General features: G+C 35.1%; 1 protein-coding gene across 1 annotated transcript; it reads left to right on the top strand.

The window, feature by feature from the left end:
- Window positions 1-7,235: 7,235 nt before the first annotated feature.
- Window positions 7,236-13,957, top strand: LOC142644648 (synaptotagmin-1-like). Its single transcript, XM_075819226.1, has 12 exons — window positions 7,236-7,541; window positions 8,367-8,465; window positions 8,586-8,636; window positions 8,747-8,870; window positions 10,650-10,768; window positions 10,895-10,996; window positions 11,818-11,892; window positions 12,175-12,251; window positions 12,337-12,583; window positions 12,667-13,017; window positions 13,279-13,410; window positions 13,596-13,957. Exons 1-12 carry the CDS (start codon window positions 7,431-7,433, stop codon window positions 13,722-13,724), a joined length of 1,617 nt encoding a protein of 538 aa, XP_075675341.1. The 5' UTR covers window positions 7,236-7,430; the 3' UTR covers window positions 13,725-13,957.
- The last annotated feature ends 8,566 nt before the right edge of the window (window positions 13,958-22,523 follow it).

Below are 22,523 nucleotides of genomic sequence, written 5' to 3'. Positions count from 1 at the left end.
CTCGTTACAAACGAGGTTTTCTCTTGATCAGTCTTCTCTAATTTGATTTGCTTGTAGCCGGAGAAAGCATCCATGAAGCTCAAGAGTTCATGTTTTGCAGTGGAGTCTACTAGGGTGTCAATGCATGGGAGCGGGTAACTGTCCTTAGGGCAGGCCCTATTCAGATCCGTGAAGTCGACACACATTCTCCACTTCCCATTGGCCTTCTTGACCATTACTATGTTCGCCAACCAATCAGGGTAGTAAACCTCGCGTATGAAGTCTGCTTCTTGTAGCTTTTGTACTTCTTCTGCTATGGCTCGATCTCGTTCGGGGGCGAACACTCGCTTCTTCTGTTGAACAGGAGGGAAGAGGGTGACACGTTCAACCTGTGAACTATGACTGTTGGATCTATCCCGGGCATATCCTCGTGACTCCATGCAAAAACATCCTGGTTTTCTTTTAAGAATAATGCGAGCGCTTGTCGGACTGTTTGGCTGGTGAGGGTGCCGATTCTGGTTATTCGGTCGGGCCTTAAATCATCCAGTTGTACTTCTTCCAATTATTCTACTGGTTTTGCCACTGTTCTCTGTTCCTCGATGTTCATTGCTTGTAAGTGGTCATCCATTTTCATCATGGCGACGTAACATTCCCGTGCAGCCACCTGATTTCCCTTCAATTCTCCAACTCCGTATTTGGTGGGAAATTTGATCATTAGATGGTAGGTAGAGGTGACAGCCTTCCATGCATTGAGGGTGGGCCGTCCAAGGATGGCGTTATATGTTGAAGAGCAATCAACCACGAGAAAAGAAACATCATTGGTTACTTGCTGTGGGTAATCTCCCACCGTCACAGACAACGTGACGATGCCTAAAGGATAGACCCTTGTTCCTCCGAAACCAACAAGATGTGTATTTGTTGGGACCAGTCATCCATTTGCTAGAATGTGGGGTAATAGAGGATATCTGCTGAGCTTCCGTTGTCTACCAAAACTCGATGCATGTTGTAGTCCCCTGCCCGTATGCTGACCACGAGCGCGTCGTCGTGTGGGTGGTGAAGGCGTCGTGCATCCTCTTCCGAAAACCCGATGTTGGGGCTATCCCGTCGTGTTGCTTTTAGTGAGGGACCTGTCGACTGGACGCTTTGAACCGTTTGCAAGTATGTCTTTCTGGCCTTTTTGGAGGACCCTGCAGAAGTAATGCCCCCTACAATCATCCGTATATCTCCTACAGGTGGTCTGGGACGCTCATTTTCCCGTCGGGGATTCTGGTCCTGGGGTTGATCCATTCTCTCCTTCCTCACGAACCTCTATAACCTTCCTTGTTTGGTAAGGGCCTCAATTTGTTGCTTCAAGTCATAGCAGTCCGTCGTATCATGGCCATGATCGCCATGAAAACGGCAGTATCTATCTCTTGGCCTCTTGTTCGGATCTCCCTTCAACTTGCCAAGAAACGTCAAGGTTCCTTCATCTTTGATCTGCATTAACACTTGGTCAATTGGGGCTGTGAGGGGGGTGAAGTTCGTAAATCTTCTCGTAGGCGGTTTGGGTCGTCGATCTTCCCGTCGTTTTCTGGTCCTTGCCATTTTTCGTCCTTTGTCCTGTTGTGTATCTTCTTGTCTTTCCTTCTTTCTGGGTTTGTCCTTTCGAGCTAGCAAGGCATCCTCTGCGTTCATATACTTCGTCGCCCTGTAAAACAAATCGGACATAGTCTTTGGGTCATTCTTGTACAGAGAAAACAAGAACTTACCCTTTCGTAACCTGTTTGTGAATGCTGCCACAAGTATCTTGTCATCTGCCTCGTCTATCGAGAGGGCTTCCTTATTAAAGCGGGCTATGTATGATCTTAATGTCTCATCTTCTCGTTGCTTAATATTCAATAGACACGCAGTAGACTTCTTATGCCAGTGACTGCCAATAAAGTGTGATATGAACTGTGCGCCTAATTCCTTAAAAGTGCTGATGGAATTAGGCGTCAGCCTACTGTACCAGTCCCTCGCAGGCCCTTTCAAAGTGGTGAGAAAAGCCCTGCACATGATTTCGTCCGATACACCCTGAAGATGCATTAGGGTTCTGAAAGATTCTAAGTGATCCAATGGGTCCTTGGATCCGTCGTAATTCTCCACGTAAGGCATGCGAAACTTGGGAGGAAGGGGGCATGAATTCACGAGCGCTGTGAAAGGCGAATCTGTTCTATGGACTAGGTCGTCCAGGTCGCTGGAGACTCGTCCTCTAAGGGCGTTCATCATCACATCCATACGTTCCCTCATCTCCTGCATCTCAGCTGCTATGTGAGTCGGCAAGGTGTCTGAGACGGATGGTTGGTTGGTCTCCTGTCGCTCCGGTCTGGTCAGAACGTTGCTACCCTCAGGTCCTTCCGCGTTCCTTCCTTTCAGACTAGCACCTTCCTGGTCTTCCTCAGGTGCACTTTGGTGTGCATTCCTTTGTCACAGTTGCTCTTCTAAATCATGATTCTGCTTAGTGAGGCGCTCAACCGCCGCTGCAAGCGTCTGGACTTGCCTCTTTAGAGCTGTGGCGTGCAGTTCATCACCTTGATTGTTGGTTGTTGCCATCGATCGAGTGAGTACCATGCAACTTTTTGTCTCAGGAATAGAGCAAAGGCTAAATAATCCTTCCCACAGACGGCGCCAACTGATGATGCCGAAAAAATCACTAGTAAGCTGCTAGCACTCCCAAACCGAAGCAACACATGCAAAAAGAAAATAAAGGACCTAAAAAAGTGCACCGGTGTGGTGCCGGCCAAAAACCCTCCGAAGGTCAAGTTAGATTCTCTTTTTTTACAACCCTAGAGTTTTAGAATTAGGTTAATTGTGCGTACCTTGATTTGTGAGGATTTTGGCATATTTATAATGGGGTAGGGTTAGCATCCACACCTTGATGACAAAGTCCTTTCCTTCTAGGAGTAGAACTCTTTCCTTTCAAATACCTTTTATTAAGGCGAAACGTGCGAGGCAAGAATTCTTCTTGTGCACGTTTTATGTGGAGAACAATCAAGGTCACATCAGCCCTAATTACGTAGCGTGGACCCTTATTCAAGACTTCCTGGAAATCATCTTGGAAGGATGATCCCCGTATTGTGTCAATCCGTCCACTGTGGACCCATCATACATGGCCACGATAAATACCGTCAACCTAAAATAATCATACCCATCGGGTTGGTCCATCACGATCACTTTTATTCTCCTTCACACTGAAACATGTTATTTGAAATATAAAAAATGTTATTTGAAACATAGTTTCAAACAAATCTTTTTGTTCTATAAATACTGTAAATACGTGTTTTCATAACACTTTTTAAACCACATTTTTCACATTATTTTAAACAACGATACTAGAAATCTCCAACCAAATTCGCCTAATTTGCAAGTTTTAGTCTTGACTTTTACATAAAATCTTTATATTTTGCAAGAAAGACGAATAGATGATTATATACCCGTATTAGAAATTATTCTTTGCATGTAACTGAAAAAAAGGTACTTTTGATATATATCACAGCAAGATTGATGACATTCCTGGTATCATTATCGAACAAAGGTAGGAAGAATTCAAACTTATATTATTCTCATTGGAAGAATTGTGTCATGCAATAAGCTACAAGGCTCCTAACTTTTCTTATTGAGTGTTTCGAATATTATGCAAAATTACACAACGTTTGATGTGTCCTACCACCTTATACATATGAGCTCACGATTTGAGTTTTGAGTTCAAAATCTGAGGGGTCTATGCATGTGAGGTGGTAGAACTCATTAGACTCTGTGATTTTTTAAAGGAATTTCTTTGTTATTAAGACTTTTTTTGTGTGTTTGAGAATAAGTTAATTGTGAGTTAAATGAACATAATTGCCGCAAAGCCATTTTAAAGATTTTTTTTTAATAAAAAATAAAAATCATGTTTTTTTTTTTAGTATTTGGCTCAACTCATTAGTGGCCCCAGGGGAGGGCGAGAGGGGGCAAGTGTCCCCTTCACCTCCCCAAAACTAAAGCAACTTGCCCCTACAAAAATTTTCTATCTCTTTGCCCTAGCATAAATAAGAAAATTTCTCTGCTTCTTAATCTAATGTCCTGTATAAGTACATAACACATTTTCGTCTTTTTCCAATGAAAACAAAGTTCAATTGCCCCATATAAGACTAAAAGTATTGTCTTTTGACAAGTTTCCAAACTACTAATAGTAAATAACGAATTTACACAATTTTTTTCATAACAAATTTCACAATTGTCAGAGCAATACTATATAGTATATATAGTATTTCTCATAATAAATTCACAATTGTTGAACATTCAATTTTCATTTAGCCCACTACTTACGCTGCTCTATTGTCTACTAATTATATAATTCTCAGTGTCAACTTGTGAAAATACCAACTCTCCTCTAGGTGGGTTCTACATAATCATTATTTTTTATATAAAAAAATGGCCTACTTATATTCATATATACCACTAAAACCACAGCCTCCACTCTTTTTCTTATTTTTTAGTTTTTATTTATTTTTTTAATCTCGTTTTTGCTATAATCCAAATTTTAACTGCTTAAAATAATAGAGAAAAAAATTTTGAATTCAACATTATTTTTAATATCTTTCAAGGCAGTGAGGATACAAAATTACTAGTTCATTGTTATACTCTTAACACTTTTACAACAATTTATTGTTAGACATAAAATTGATAGTTTAAACTCTATTTATTTAGATTAATCTCGAAATGACATTAATATATATTTGTGTATTTAGTTTGCTATTAATGTCAATTAATTTTTTTTAGATTAATTTTGCTTTCAACATTGCCCCCCTAAACTGAATTCTTGGCTTCGCCACTGGCTAAACTAAGAATGTTAGTCAAGCAAAAAACTTGGGGCGTAAAACAATTTCCCCCATCATTAACAACATACCCCCACCCACCTCCACCATCTCATCCATTGGATTGCTAAGGGTGTGAACTTGTTGTGCTGGAGGTTTTTTCTTTTTTCTTTTTTTTTTCTTTAAAAAATTTAACCTAACCTTGTTAGGTTGAGAAATTAAACTAGTAGATTGTGAATAAATATTTTTATGCATTATAAATAATTGAGTTTTCTTCAATTATTAAAACATTTTGTAATAAATTATTACGAGTTATAAATATGCTTGAATTAAGCTTATATACAATGTGGATCGGGTTAGGTTAGATGGGTTGAAAAAACTATCAACTAAAATCCAACCAGATCCAAAAGTCAAAATAAATCCAACCTAACCCAACCCATGAAGCCCAACTATAAACACTGAGTTGGTGGGTTTTATGCACACCCCTAATTGTTGCCATAAACTTATGACCCAATCAACCTACCTTCCGTTGATAATCCATGACCCATCAACTTGCATCTCACCCCTAGTAACTTGTGAGTTGCGACCAACAATTTATGACCTAGTGACCCACCCCACCCTTTTAGCGACCAACCCTAACCTTGACCCCTGGGATCTCCTCACCTTTCTATACGCCGCTCATTTTCTCTAGTTTGGTTGTCGATGCTTGATGTTGTTGGAGATGACAACAAATTTGGTGACTAGTAACATGTCCGTTTGCCTTGAGTTTTTTAAATCTAGCTTTTGGCTTATTTTGCTCATGTACAGTTTTTTAAAACCTTACTTTTCAAGTACAAATATACTTTAATTCACTTTCAATAAAAAAAAAGCAAAAAACAATCTTATTTTATATCACACCACGTCTTCATAGGTTGATGATAGCGGATGACTTGGTTAGGTTTGTGTGGGTAAGTTCTTATTGGTGTGCTTGTGTGAGTTTTCTTAAATGACAAAATTTGATTATAACTCATACTAAAAAAATTAACACGGTTACACAATTTGAAAATCTAATCGTTGAATTGTATGTTTTTTATATTGTTAACACACATGTCAAATTTCGTGTTAATTTGATGTATTAATTACTATTCGATTTATAAACTTATTTCAAATGCATAATTTTAGATTATAAAAACTTGAAATTTAAATATTTGATTGATGACATAGATATAAATCTTTGATTTTCTTGAAATTTTGCAAGTATGGAGGATATAAGGAAAACAAAAATGTAATCTTATTGTAGATTTGTTAAAATCATGTCCAATCTAAATATATTGAAGGAAGTTGTAGTCATAAATAATACCCCAAATGTTTGGATTCTCTTGATTTGGTTGGATTTTTGTATTGATTATGTCATAACTCATAAGATCTACAATAAATTTGAGTACTATTGGGTTGTATTGATTATTATTCATTCCAAAGTAAATACCTAAAAAATGTGTTGCAACATTATGAGTTTATGACCTTATTATCCTTTTAGAACCAATATTCAAACTTACATCACAATTGATGTCGCTATCTCAGTCCCCTTATTTCCGTTACCGACAGGCGACAGTTACTCCCAAGGGCCCCAACCTAAGATAAGCAGCCAAGTTTAGTATCACAAACTTTTCTACAGCTTTATCACAATTTTACTACGTAACGACTTGAGAGTGATGAAATTATGAACCCATATAGATCTATTATTTTATTTTTATTATTTACAACCCGTTACATAGCAAAATTATGGTAAAATTGTAGAAAAATTTATGACACTATAAATTTACTCAAGATAAGGTCCAACACAAGTACACAACTGACAACACACATCTTCAAAATTCTAAACCCTCTTAGCTAAGCTACTACCCTATCGCAGAACCCAACCCACCAACTACTATTTGTCGACGTGGCATCCCCCCCGCATTTCCCGCTTCCCTTGTTCCAAATATTTACTTTTCCCTCGTTCCAAATCTTACTTTTCCTCAAAAACTCCGTATCTCTCCCCGCCACCCCACCAATAGAATCCTTCCAAGTGGACGAGCTCACCAAATCTTGAGTTTCACTGGATCACTCCTCTTCGTCCCGACACAAAGCGCCAAGAATAACGTATCCTACCTGAAAAGTTAAGGAAACAAAAAAAAAAAAAAAAAAACCTTGTATAACACGCTTTTACTAAATACTTAAGTATAGGACTTTACTACTTTTGAATTTGATTTATGTTTATGTATTTTAAATTAAATTAAATTAAATTAAATTTTTAATTAAATTCTATGCCTTGCGTTGTCTCTCCGTTTCTACTTCAGTGAGTGACAAGTGCCACAAACCTTTTCAGCTTCTTACATTTTTTGATCTCAATCGACAAGGACAAATAAGTCATTATAATATTAATAATATTATATTTAGTATATATTTTATGACACTTTGTTTGGTTTATATTATTTTAATATTGGTTTATATGGACAGAGGATCGGTGATTTGAGGAGAACTCGAGGAAGCAGGAAAATGGGGTTTTGAGGAGTTTTCTAAATTGGGAAAGAGAAAGAGAGGGAATTTGTGATCTGGGGTTGTTTGGTTTGTGGGAAAGTTTTGGTTTTTAAAGCTTTTTTTGGGAGGAGATTTGAGATGGGGTTCTTTAGTACTATATTGGGTTTTTGTGGATTTGGATTTGGTATTTCTATAGGTCTTGTTGCTGGCTATTTCCTCTTCATATATTTCCAGCCCATTGATGTTGAGGTCCCTCTCTATCTCTCTGTTTCTTTCTGAATGTTTTTATGTATGTATGGACATGTACTAAGAAAGATATATGGATTGGTTTGTGTTGTGTTAATCAAGATTATTACGTTTTTTTTGGTGTATTTGGCTATCGGTTGCAGTTATAGATTTAAAATATTTTTTTTTTGATGCTGTGTTGGGTTGATGAGAAAGCAAAACAAAGTGAAAGAAAAAGAAGTGAAGTCCTAATACATATGAATACATGGTGTGACTTTTGTTATTTGCCAATGTAGGTGATTTGGTTTGGTCTTTTGTTTTGGTTTGTTATTTCCTAGAGAATGGTTGTGACTAAGAGAGAAGGAAAGGGATATAATATGTTACTATTTATGGGAAAATTTTGAGGATATTTATCATTGGCTTTCTTGGAGTAGATATTTTTTAGTGTTAAGGTTTATTACTAATTTGATGAATTTGAATTCTCTTGTTCCTAGCTTGTATATTAGTGTGGCAATCTTGATCTCTGCTAGGCCAAGAATGATATATATTGTGTGGCTTTCTTTTCTGCATGAAATGCAGTTTGCAGACTATTTGGCTTCCTAGTAAACACATGTACACGCACACAAATATGTTGGTGATTTTGCTTAATTCTGGCATGATACTTTTCAGTTCAATATTTAGCATTCTAGCCAATTTAATGCTTCTATAATATATGAAAGGGCGTCTCATCTATAAGAAAACGAAGAGAAAATGTGGGTGGATTTGGGTATAACCTTGCCTAAAGTTTGGAATCTAACTCACGTTAACATATGAGGTTAAGTTTAATTGGTTTCTGATTGGCTTGGTCAGGATCCTGAAATCCGTCCCTTGGTTCAGCACGACTCAGAAACTTTGCAGCGGATGCTTCCTGAGATACCACTATGGGTGAAAAATCCAGACTACGATCGTGTATGTAAATACTATTTGTAACTTCCTCAGGCTACAATGTTTTCTGGGTCTTGATTTGTTTTGTATCTAGACAATTTCATTCTTATTTTTATCATATTTTTTTTTTTTGTTTTTTTGAAGGTTGACTGGCTAAACAAGTTTATACTGTATATGTGGCCTTATCTTGACAAGGTTTTGTATCTGTGTGACTACTCCTGATTTTTCCCCTTTTTCAATACCTTATTGCTTCTACTTATCTATTCATATTGATTATTCGAGACTCTTTAATTTATCTTACATAGGCAATTTGCAAGACTGCAAAGAACATTGCGAAGCCTATAATTGCTGAGCAAATTCCGAAATATAAAATTGAGTCCGTTGAATTTGAAACTCTTACCTTAGGGTCCCTACCACCAACTTTTCAAGGTTCGTAGATATGATGCACCTGATTTTATAGTTTTTCTATTTCATTGAAACTTGTCATGTAAACTCTTACGTTGTAGCTAGCTTTTGTATGGAGGAAAAACATTGTCAAAGAATGCTTGATTAGTGTTATTGGGGTATTGATATTTGAAGATTTTTGAAAGGATATTAAAGATGCCTTCATGTACATATACATTTTACGTTTAAAATATTATTGGGACACTGTTTTGTTGGGAACTGCTATTGTAACTTGTTAATCACTGGAATTTCTGAGAAATTTTGTTTGTTTGTTTTTGGATTCATCTCTTGTGTTCTTATGCCCAACAATCTGGAAAGTTTAGCATACGTGACTCACTGTTTTGTTCCATCTTCAGTTTTTGAAATAAATGCTAGTAGTTGAAAATAAAAAAAGAAAAGCCTCTCCTGGTTGTTTGCAGTAAGTTTCTTTTTCATTATAATTTCCTATTTACATGGTTGATGGATATTCTGATCTTATATTTGTTAAGAGATTTTTTAGGCTTTGAGAATCTGGTATTACTTTGTAATTGAACATGAAACAAGTTGTTTATTAATAGTTTGGGCTCATCTTGGGGAAAAAGTTTTTTATGTTAGTTTATTTAGCAAACTAGGCAAGATCAATCCCAAATTGAGGCTCAACTATTAAACGAGTCGAGCTCAAACATAATAATGTTTTTGTGAAAAATCTAGCAAGTATGAGACTCGATTTATATATATATATATATATATATATAACTATGTTTATATTTATACTTGTATAAAAATGTTCTTGTATAGACTCGATAGTGGCGAAGATTCTTTTAGCTTTATTGGCTTGGCTCTTAGCTTAATTGGCTTAATTGGTTGGCACCTCCTGGTGTCTCTAACGAAGATATCTAGGGTTCAAATCCTCTCTCCCAATTATCAAATTAAGAAAAAAAAAAAGACTTGATAGTGGATTGTGTAAGACTTAAGATAAAATAGAATGGAGGAAAGGAATACATGTGGCCAACCCTAACTAATTTGTTGAGGATCCATAATCGACCTAAAAGAATTGGGATTAGGGCTTGTTGCTGTTTACAGACTTGATAGTGGATTGCTTAAGTTTGTAAACAATTTCATAAAATATCAAATTATTATTTGTGATTTATTATAAATATAAATAGTCAATTTCTTAGTTATTATATATAATTTTTAACAAAACAAGGTTGGTGAATATAATTTTTATTGAATTTATAAACCAAAAGCGTTCTATCTAATTAACTCAAGTAATTTAGTTTCAGCTATGATTTAGTTATTAATTATTAGCATATATTTGTGGGTAAAATTTTCTAGTTTCAGTGTTTACTATATATGGGAAAAGAATAAGCTAATCAAGTTTGAGTTTGTTCAACAAGAAAATGAACCAAGCTTGAACATGTATTCTAGTTTTTTGATGTGTTGTTTCTAAAAAAAAAAAGTTTTTTGATGCGTTCAAGCTTGGCTTGTGTTCGAAATAAAGTTAAATGAACAATTTTAAAAATTTTAATACTCGGCTCACCTTGTCTTGTTTACAACCTTTTATGTAACCAAACTTAGTTTTCCCAATCTCTACCAGCATCTACTATGAAATCCATAGTGCTTTTATATATCAGGAGCACCTTTGAAGTCCCTCCCCCCCCCCCCCCCCCTTTTTTTTCCTGTATATATATTTGATCGATTAGTTGTATATCTTCATTATTTATTTTGTACTCTGTATTTCTAGAACTCTTTTCTAATTCTTTTCATCAAATTTTGTAATGTCAGGAATGAAAGTTTATATAACTGATGAGAAGGAGTTGATTATGGAACCATCCATAAAATGGGCTGGAAATCCCAATGTCACTGTTGCTGTTAAAGCATTCGGTTTGAAAGCAACTGTCCAGGTTATTGGTTTAGTTTACTGTGCAAGGAAGAATTTCTATTATGTGTGTGTGTTTGAGAGGGAGAGAGAGAGAGAGGGAGAGAGAGTTTTACTGCTTCTTTACTCTGTTTTGTCTCAATGATTTCAGGTGGTGGATTTGCAAGTATTTGCTGCTCCACGTATTACTCTGAAGCCCTTGGTTCCAAGCTTTCCTTGTTTTGCCAATATCCATGTGTCTCTCATGGATAAGGTTTGTGATGATGTGTATGATTATTTACCATTGGGTCTATATTGCTTAAGTCCACGCAACAATTATGCTTAATGATGGGGTATCCTTGTCATATACAAGAGGTGTAATGGCCTTACGGTTATGGGACAGTGTTCTTGGGTCCTTATTTAATAGGCAGCTTAAACAAGAGGAGTTGAAAATGTCTATTGGTTGAAGTTCCTTTGATAACACTTTTTTATGTCTTCCTCTGCTTTGAAACACTAAGTTGAGCTATTTTCAGAAAGTTGCTAGAATTTGGTTGTTGCCTGGTCTACTAATATTTGGACATTTAGGTGTTATATAGGTCTGAAAACTGTACTTATAGCTGCACTTTACTGTTTACACGCATACTTGAGCCCTTGGAGATTTAGATGTTAGATGTGTCAGAAACTTCATTACAGTTTACATGGCACATAGTCACCCCATATATAGGTCTCATGCCAAAGAATTTTTTTTGTACTCAAAGATTGGGGCAGTCAGTTTAGTTGTGGGAACTGGATAAAAGTAAAACAACATTTCTTTTTTATATATTTTATTAGTGTATAATTTGCCAGTGTTGGTACCACATAGTTGATGGCTCTGGCATTGTAGCCTCAGCTAAAAGTGCCATACCATGATAATTTTTTAAACACTTATCATTCAGAAAAAATTCTAATATTGGATGTCTTGGGTGATCTTTTATTTGGAATTATCTTTTTGGGTAATTGGCTTTTAGACTGCTGTGGGATTATTCATTGCAGAATACTAGAATCAATGCTTTTTATGTGGACTAAAGCTCGATTATATTTTCTTTCATTTTGCAGCCACATGTTGACTTTGGACTGAAGCTTATGGGGGCTGATCTTATGTCAATACCTGGCCTTTACAGGTTTGTCCAGGTACATCCATATTTCATTTAGCTCTTCTCTCCTTTTAGCTATCCTAGTAGATAAAGGAAAAGCTTTGTTAATTATTTCTACTTTATATCACTGGGCAGTGGTGTTCCCCTGAGTAGCACAAAAAAAAAAGTGGTGTTTAATGCTGTAGATGGTTGTTTGATCAAGTATAATTATCAGTTATGTTTTTTATGGTATATATGATCCATTTTGGGACTAAGGCTTTGTTTTTGTTTTTTTTTATGATCCATGGTTTTAACTTTGTTGGAAGAGATTTTTCTGCAGGAACTTATCAAAGATCAGGTTGCCAACATGTATCTGTGGCCCAAAGCCCTGGATGTGCCTATTTTGGATCCAACGAAGTAGGTTTCTGCATTCTTCTGTGTATTTGTTCCATTCCATTGTCAATTCTATTTTTTTGCTAACAATACTGGTTGGAAATTATAGGGCTTTAAAGAGGCCGGTTGGAATTCTCCATGTCAAGGTTCTGAGGGCTGTGAAACTAAAAAAGAAAGATCTCTTAGGTGCATCGGACCCATATGTGAAACTAAAACTCACTGAGGATAAGCTTCCATCAAAGAAGACAACTGTGAAGCACAAAAACTTGAACCCTGAATGGAATGAAGAGTTCAATATGGTCGTTAAAGATCCACAATCCCAGGCTTTAGAGCTTCATGTTTATGATTGGGAGCAGGTATATTATGCTGAGATAGCAGGTAAGTGGCATTTCCTGTTTCTGTGTTGCTGTGTCTGAAGCTTTTTATTTCCTATTCTCAGGTTGGCAAACCTGACAAGATGGGCATGCATGTTGTCCCTCTGAAAGACCTCACCCCTGATGAGCCAAAAGTTCTGACACTTGACCTTCTTAAGAATATGGACTTGAACGATCCTCAGAACGAGAAGTCACGTGGGCAGATTGTAGTGGAATTGACATACAAACCTTTCAAAGAGGAAGAATTACCAAAAAGTTTGGAAGAATCAAAGTCGATAAAGAAGGCTCCAGATGGGACACCTGCTGGTGGAGGTATGTTGGTAATTATAATTCATGAAGCTCAAGATGTTGAAGGGAAGCACCATACTAATCCATATGCACGGATTCTATTCAGAGGGGAGGAGAGAAAGACTAAGGTATGAAGATAGTGGGACCATGCAATTAATACCCTTTAAAAGCAGCTATCTTTTATGTCTTTGGGAAAGCACGGTTTCTAAAATAGGTCATTAGACTTGTGCATGTAGTTCATTTCTGTATATGCTGCGCAGTGGTTAGGTAAAAATGGTTCTATAAATTTACTACCCTCACCTTCAAGATGGGTTGTTTGGGGTCAGTAGTGATGATATGGTTGCTTCATGGTCTATGGATTATGACTTTTTTTTATTTTTATGGAACAGCATATAAAGAAGAACAGAGATCCAAGATGGGAGGAGGAATTCACGTTTATGCTGGACGAGCCTCCCACTAATGACAGACTGCATGTAGAGGTGGTCAGCACCTCATCAAGGATGGGCCTGCTGCATCCAAAGGTACAAAATATACTTTTCGATTATCGTTATTTTGGTTGGTTGATGACAATTTATTAATAAATCCAGTTCTTCATCAACATGCTTTACCTGAAGATAATAGTTTGTTTTTTTTTTTTGGGTACTGTAATTTAGTTATCGTAGTTTTGTTTTTCAGATGTGATTGACACTGTTTTCATTTGAATCAGGAATCTCTGGGTTATATTGACATCAATCTTTCGGATGTTATCTCCAATAAACGAATAAATGAGAAGTACCATCTTATAGACTCGAAGAATGGGCGTATTCAAATTGAGTTGCAATGGAGGACTTCATGAACTTGCGGATTTTATTTTCTTTTTTCTTTTCTTTTTATACACATTCCCCTCTCTAAAGACTTTGCTGAGTTTAGGTAGTGCATGACAAGGAGACGTTTCATTTGTTTTTGTTAGATTCATTCTATATCACTTTGTTATTTTGTCATGTACACGGTTGTAATAATAACTATAGTTGTGAGTTAAACCTCCATAGCTTTGATATTGCATTTAAAATCTCATCGAGGCATTGCTTTGGCTTGTTTGTAGTTTATACATTGTTATAAGAAAGCAGCAAAGATAATTGATATTTGAATGCTTAAGCCGCTCTGCCAATGTGCATGGTTGTATAGGGTCATCCAATTAATGTTGTTATCCTCTCTTTTTTAGTTCCCTTGATACCAATTCTCATCCAATTTAGGCGAGGAAAATTATTAAATATTTTCGGAGCATAGTGAACAACACATGATACTCATAAAACTAATAAAAGTAAGCCACGTAATACAAAAATGATCTGTTTTTTACATGATTTTGAATTTAAATCATATTTTGAGCTAGAGATAACTGAAACCTTTCTTTACAGCACTTAAAAAGTTTTAGGTGCTTGTTTTTTCCATTTCGAAAGGTCACAAAGCTATCCTATTCTTCCCTTGTTTCAAGTGAACTACATTTAAAATTTTAATTACTTTCCTTGTTTCAAGTGAACTTCATTTAAAATTTTAATTACTTCCAAAAACTAACGAGTCCAAATCTAAAGGAGACTAGCAACACAAATTGATGTCATCTATAAATTATACACCTTGATAATATTTTACATCAACAACAAAACCCAAAAATTATCTCTGTAGTAGGACTGTATTAAAAGTAAACATCCTACAAAATAGAAACCATAGTGTAATTGGACATAACAAACTAAAAAGTTAATTAATTTTTTGAAGGATGATGATGTCCAAAATTGTTAGTAAGTCGATCGTCCAAACTTGTAGACGTTAGAAAAAGATGAAGAATCAAGAAACTTGAAAAATGGACATACCCTCAGAGCGCATTGATGTGGTGCTGACCAAAGACTCTCCAAAGATTAAGTTAGAAACTCACAATAATCTCAATGAACTCAAAAGAAAGAGCTTGAGAATTGAGTTTTTTCACGTACCTTCAAATTGTGGTGTCTTGGTGTTTAGATAGGGGTCTGTGAATAACCACCTTAGCAGAATTGTAGGGATTTGGAGTTATCGTTTGGCTGATTTGTAGGAGATGAGAGTTACCCATTTGCTGACAGTTGCGAGAATGTAGGAGTCTTATGTAATAGTTTCTATGCGAGTGTAGTAGGGTGGTAGAATTCGTATAGCCACCTTCACTCGTCTGTCTTTGGGGGGGTGACGGATGGTTACCAAAGCCAAGCTCGCAAGTGCTTTCCCTCTCCGTCTTTGTGTGTGTGATGGATGAGTCATGAGAGTAGACATGGGTTGCATTTGTTGCAATGGGTCCTCCATTTGGGACGAGTGGGCCTCCTCAGATGAGTGGGCCTTGTAGTCTAGGCTAGCCGAAAAGTTCCTCATCCAAGGATAAACAACTCTTTGATACTAAGCTTTTTGTTGATTTGCTAAAAAGGATTTAAAAAGTTGCATATAGGCAATGAAGCGAAAAAGCTAATCCAAAAATACATGCTTAAGTATTTACTAAAGAAACAAAAAATAACCAACATTTAATCAACTTTATCCCCTATGTAATATTGAGAGGTAAACGTTTAGTATTGAAAAAAACACATTTAATGATGGCAAATTAGGCTAGAAGAACACAAAGAATATAGAAAGGAGTCCATGTCCTTAAAATGGGCTTAAAGGCCTATGTAAAGGGTAAATGGACTTTGACTAGGAGTAGTAAATTCAGACATCCCCTAACCCTTTTATTTATATTCCCTCTGTATTATTTTTATTCTCTCTCGCATTCCAAACCATAACCTTTAGCGGTCTCTCTTTTGTTTTGTCAATCAAAACCCAATCCTATGGAGGTGGAGGTGGAGGTGGAGGTGGATGAGGAGCTGCTGAAAACTTGGGGGAAGGTAGATGTTGTTGATAGTGAATTTGACATTTGTTTTTGTGCAAAAATCAAGTTGGATGAAGCAATGAGTTATGTGATTAATGTTAATGTACTGTTTTTCTGGGTTTTCATGTATTTTGGGGTAGAGTACTTGAGCCTCATCTTGAAAATTTGAAGTAGCATCAGCCAGTGATCTTGCAACTTGGAGGTGACCTGCTCGCGACCTAGCTTGCGCGCGAGATCCACGTGGCAGGTATTTTGGATGAAAGTGTAGACGTGTACCTTGCGACCAACTCACGACCTTAGGGAGAGACCAGGTTGTGAGCTGCACAATCTCTGTACTTTGCTATGTACTTGTCCACTGCACATCTGTTAGCACACACATAGCTGTGAGGCGTGGCAAGAGGCTTTAGATAAGGGTTGGACAAACCCTAGAAATACAGAAAGTGTGAATATTATTGAAGTCAAGCCTTTGTATGAAAAGAGAGAGCTTTTCCTTGAGAAAAACCAAGTTCCCATCTTTCTTTTCCATTTCTTTTATTGTATTGATAGAGATTCTGTAAATCCTTTCCCCACGCATAAACATAAACCGTATGAATGAGAGGATGACATAGGAAACATGAGAAGCCACATCCAAATTCAAAGCCTCACTACAAAAAAGAAGAAGAAGAAGGAGTCATTGTAATAATATCAGAGTCATTGCAATTGTTTATGCAAAGTATTGCAATAAAATTTGAGGTAATAGGTTTGTGTTACAAAAAAGTTCGTTGCAATAAACTTAAAATATTATAATGATAATTTTGATCTAATAATCAGGGATGGGCCTGGATTTTGAGAAAAAATTTTCTATAGGTACATTTAATTTTCAATTAGCCCTAAAAAAAAAAAAAACTTGGTCATCATTGGTCTCTCTTTGCTTATTATCAGCTCACTCCTAGCATTTTGGACCCAAATAAATTTATGGTTGGCCACTTTGTGAACCATTGCATATGCTGTAGTTCATTTTTGTTTAAAACAGAGGAGAAAAAAATATGAAGGATTTGAGTCTGACTAAAATAGTCAAGAGGCACAGTGAGAGAAAGGAAGGTGAGAACAATATGAAAAAAATGATTTAACAAAAACATAAAAAAGACAAATCGGAAAAAAAAAAAAGCGAAGAAGAAGATTATTAGAAGGTACACGGATGAAGAAGAGCAAGCAGATAAACGGAAAGTAACACTTGTTTAAAGACCAAATGTGAGGTAAACAGTAAAAACAAGAATGGGTAGGATTGGGAATAGAGAATGTTATTTATTTATAGTTTACAAAATACCCAACATTTTTGTTTATTTACAAAAATGCCACATTTGCTTTATTTTTAATAGCAATCTAATCATTTTATTTGATTTTTGTAAAACAATATATTATATTCATTATAAATTATACTTTCATTTAGTTTAATAATGGTGTGTGTCGTGTGGGTATGTGTGTTAATATATATATATTTGATGTTAATTGTGAAACAGTGTATCAGTACACAATGATACCAAAATATTTCATTCCAGTAGTCAATCTGAAATAGAATTCAAAATCTTGATCTCAATTCCAAAATTTTTTGACATTTCAATTCCATAAAATGCTATTACCTCAGTTTCCAAAAATTCTTAAGCAAAATTATAAAAAGTTGAGTAACAGGTGAGTTTTGTTCAATACTCCAGCCCCCCTCACTCAAATTCCTGGCTCCGTCCCTGCTAATAATATATTTGTTGTTGTAATAAAAAATTTACTGCTTCAAATATCTTGTAGCAATAGGTTATTATTTCACGAATTTTATTGCAATAGATTGCAAATAATTAACAAAAATAATTTAGGTCAAAGTATTGCAATGATATCTCATCGTAATAGACAATTAATTGTTTCATATTTATCATTACAATAGATTGTAAAATAATTGATATTAGATTATTGTAAAAATATCTTCATTGCAACTTCATGTTTGTCATTTTCATAGATTGTAAAATGATTTATATTTAGTTATTGCAATGATATATTTGTTGCAATAAGTTGTCACTTTGAAATTTTCACATAATAGATTGCAAAATAATTTGTATCAAGTTATGACAATGATATTTTCAATTTAAGTTATTGCAAAAAGTGAGTTGGATGACAAAGATGAGAACAAACAGTCAAAGTAATCTCTACAAACTCTCTCTCTAGTCAAAGTAATCTGTACAAACTCTCTCTCTCTCTCTCTCTCTCTCTCTCTTATCTATATAATACAACTATACAAGTGACAAAGAGTCACAAACACACACAAAGTGACAAAGAGTCACAAAGCCAAAAAGCCCCACCAAAAAAAACACCATAGGCCGCAGCACAAATTCAATTCATAGAATCACAATCACCAACATCAGTAGTAATCAATTCATCACTCATCATCAGTCATCAATAAAAACACAAACACTCCACAAGCAACACAACTAGCACAAACATTTTATTTATTTTTTAGGTTTTGAAGGAAACTAGAAAAGGATCATACTATCATAGATTCATAGATTAAATACTTGTGATGTGAAGGCTCGAGTAACTGGCGGTGGCGGCAAGATGGGGTGGGTCAGTGGCGTGGGTAGTGGCGTCAGGCGTGGGTCTTGTGTTAGTGTCACCGTGATGGGTCTCTATCTCTCTGTCTTGCTCTCGCCTCACTATCTCTCTGGGTACTCTGTTTCATTTCTTTTTATTTTTTATTTTTCTTCACTTTCTCTTTTCTCTGTTAGGTTTACTGAATTACTGCTGAGTTTTTTTTTTTTATTTTTTTTTATTTTTTTTTAACATGGGCCATGGGCTCTTGTGAGTCTTGCCTCTTGGGCTAGCCGGCTGGGCTTGGTATTCAGGATTTTTGGGAGGGGGGCCTAATCTAAAAACAAAAGGGGGCCAAGCCTATATATATATATATATATATATATATATATATATATATTTTTTTTTTTTTGGTGAAAAATTTAAGCTGTTAATTTTTTTTTTTGGGCCCGCGCCGAGGGGGGGGGGGGGGGCAGGCTCCTTTAGGCCCCCACCTAGATTTGTCCCTGGCAATAAGATTTGTGAATATATATATATATATATATATATATATATATATATATATATATATATATATATATTGTCATTAAAATATTTGGAGTTTATTGCAAAATTGTTTTTTGTTGCACAAACCTATTACCTAAAATTTTATTGCAACACCCCTTATCAATTATTGCAATGACTCTAATGTTATTGCAACAATTTTTTTTCATTGCAATAAACATTTTTTTTCTTGTAGTGAATAGTGAATAGTGTTTGTGTAAATAGAAAGTATTTATACACATCAATTAGGCTTAACTACATAATAAGTCCCTAATTTAGCTCTAAACTATGTGGATTCCTTCTATAAACTGCAAAAACAACCACTAACAAATTAACACGTGGCTAATAATATAACTAATTGACTAATACTAACACACACTAAACAACTTGTAGCTGCTATTGTCATATTAAAAGAAGTTAGATATTCGACTTGCTTCTCACTTGTTATCTTCTATTCTTTGATACTCCCCCTCAAGATGAGTAGGGAAATGAATGTTAATCAAGTTCATCTTGAATAGTAAGAAAGAAAACTAATGAAAACCAAGTGCTTTACTTAACAAGTCTCCTAAAATGAATTGGACTAGGAATAGGACTAGGAATTCTAGTGGATCTCTTAACATCGAGAGCAGAAGGGTCATTATCTGGTATAGGTTTTAGTGCAAGAATAGGTTCATGAATTGGATCAATAATTGGTTTTGGTTTAGTATCTGAAACTGAACAAGGTCTAGAGTAAAATGCTCAAATCCACTTGTAGAAGGAAAATCAGAATCAGAATCAAATAGAGTAGATGGGACAGATGAAAGTGGATGTGGAGAAGGGATATGATCAAACATTGTACTATGTTAGAATTTGAAATTCTCTCTTTCTTTCTCTCAGTGAACACTTTCTCTAAATTTGAATATGCAATATCATATTGAATGAAAGTGAATAATTACAAAACACTGTACAAAGACTTATATATACTTTACAAAGCCTTCAGAAAAATATCCAACTAAAAATATCTACTAATCGTGAAATCTTGAAACTCTAACTAACTAATAACAATAATTCATAGAAAATTAAATCCAACTTTAATAGGTAATAAACCCACGTGTTTATCACGTGCAAGAAGACTTAATGCATTGGTTGGAAACATTGTTGTTCTCAATAACAAACCCAATCTTCATTTAATAGGAGTTGTTTCGTGCTAAATTTGTTTTGTCTTCATTTAATGAAATGACCTTGTTTCATGCTTCTTTTTATATATATATATAATTGAAGTCTTTAACTTTTTGTTGACCTCTCTAGAGCTTGCCACATCATTATTATTTTTCTTAAACAAAATTATTTAACTTTTTTTTTTTAAAACTAGAATTTGTACCTGAATTCTAATGCCACTCCTCTCTTCTCTTTGGTTCTTTATTTTGTGACTCCTCTTTCTCTCTCTTTGGCCTTTTCTCTAACCCTAAAATTTAGATGATTTCTTTAACTTTAACAACATCGAACAACAATCAACGCCCCTTAATCTACAACTTCCTTTGATGTAATCCATGAATTCCCAAAAACCAAACAACCATTGTGGAGCTAATCTCTTATCAACATGTTCAATTGCCTTTGTCACAAACCCCACTTTTTGCTCCCAGTCAATACCACAATCAGCCTAAACATCCCCAAAATCTAAGGACTTGTAACAATCACAAGCCCCAACAATCATTCCAAAGCTTAGTAGCCCTGAGTCTCCATAAGCGACTAAACTTCAAAATAATCATAGTTAGAAGGAAGTTTTAGTATTTAGTTGTGTTTAATGGATAATAATCTTGATTTAGTTTTGTGAATTTGATCCTGTTTCGTGGAGATTTATTTCTTATTTTTTGTAATTTCTTTGGGTGTGCACTAATACGAAATAAAAAATTTCCAATGGGTTATTTCTTTGTTATTGACTTATTTCTGCTAGGTTCCAAGGGATTCATGGATGCTGGGTTGGTATACCAAGGAATGGTAGATTTGTGGTTGAGTTAACGGTGAGGTGGGAGTGGAAGGTAGTTGGAGGATCAAGGGTTTGAGATTGTTGGGAGTGAGTGATCCAGTTTGAATTGGTGAGAGGAGTGTGGGATGAAAATTGTGAAGTGTAGTCTGTTATTGAATTTGCGTTGTATTATTGTGGTAGACCCACTAGGCAACTTAAACTAGGTGTCATACTTGGGCTTAAGAGATGTCTTATATTTGTGTACTTTCATCAATAAAATTATAAAATTATAAAACATCTAATATTTTAAAATAAACATAGACTAATTGAATTGGTTAGTATTTTTCTTCAACTCTCATGCCTTTAGTTGTTAGTGAATTAGCCTAACCTTATGCATTTTATGTTGCAACCCCATACTCATATTTTTTGTTGCATAATCTCTATTTCATAAGATGCGGCATGCTAATACCAACCTGAGTTTGGTTGGAAATGTCTTGCAATTCTAATTTTCTAAATCATCTTCCTTTTTTATTCCCATTTTATTATCCTTTTCCCCATTTCTTTTAAGTGGCATTCAACTTTTATCCAAGCACTATTAGAAAGTCATCATAGATAGGATAATAAATTTGTTTGTCAAAAGAGGATCAAGGATTCATAAATTTGCTTTGTTAGTCTAGAATGGAGGTTTTTTTTCTTCTTCTTTTTTTTTTTTTTTTTTGCAAGTAGAAACATTTTTTACTCTTCGCTGCAAATTTCATTGCTTTTACTACTTTTTGTAATAGTTTACAACAAACACTTGAATACACAATCATTTCAATCTATATAGAGTAGCAACATCATTAAGATAATGCAAGATATCCATTTTGCTAATATGTGTAAGCTTGAATGTAGAGGGATTAAAACTTAAATATCTTAGTTGGAAACAACACTTGAACATACTAATTGAACTACAAGACTTTTGGTAGGATGAAATATTTTTAAAAACTATGATTATGGATTTATAGAACTTACTCATTAAACCATTCAAATTCAATGTTCAAGTACTCAAATATTAGGGAATTTATCTTACAACTTCTATCAATCTAGGGGAAGATGTAAAAGAAAAAGAAAATGAAGTTGAGCATTTTTCCACATTTAATTATGGTGTGTGTATATATATATATATATATATATATATATAAACAAAATTTATTTATTTGGTTAGAACTCATTATTTTATTAAAATAAACCAAAAAATTGATTCTATAATTTTCTACTTTGTCTAAACAAAATTTAGTTTAATTATGTTACTCTTTTCTACAAATTTTCTAATATCAATTTATATATCATGTATAAATATTTTTTTGATGAATTTTCCCGTGCATCACACGGATTAGTGACTAGTATAATATAAAGTCGAAACGTTTGACTTTTTGTTAATTGCTCTTTATTGTGTCATATGACTACATAAATTAATGCCACGTATATATTTCAAAGCTAAGTATTTCCCCAATTGCTCAATCATGGATGGGGATGTCGAGATTGGAGGTTCCTATACTTGGCAAAGAATTTTGAAGGCTAGGAATGTGGTTGGTCTAGGTTCTACTTTGCGTATAGGTGATGGTCGGAAAGTTAAAGTTCGGGGTGATTCATGGTTTCCAGAGGGTAAGGTCATATCCCCTTAGAAAAGCCTGCCACTCAATGCCCGAGTCTGTGCTCTTATGGATGAGGAAGGTCCACGTTGGTTGGAGGACAGGATTTCT

Source organism: Castanea sativa, chromosome 7 (assembly GCF_040712315.1).
Source record: "Castanea sativa cultivar Marrone di Chiusa Pesio chromosome 7, ASM4071231v1".
Taxonomy (NCBI): Eukaryota; Viridiplantae; Streptophyta; class Magnoliopsida; order Fagales; family Fagaceae; genus Castanea; species Castanea sativa.
Note: the sequence above shows the minus strand (reverse complement) of the source record. Positions and strands in the feature narration are given on the sequence as shown.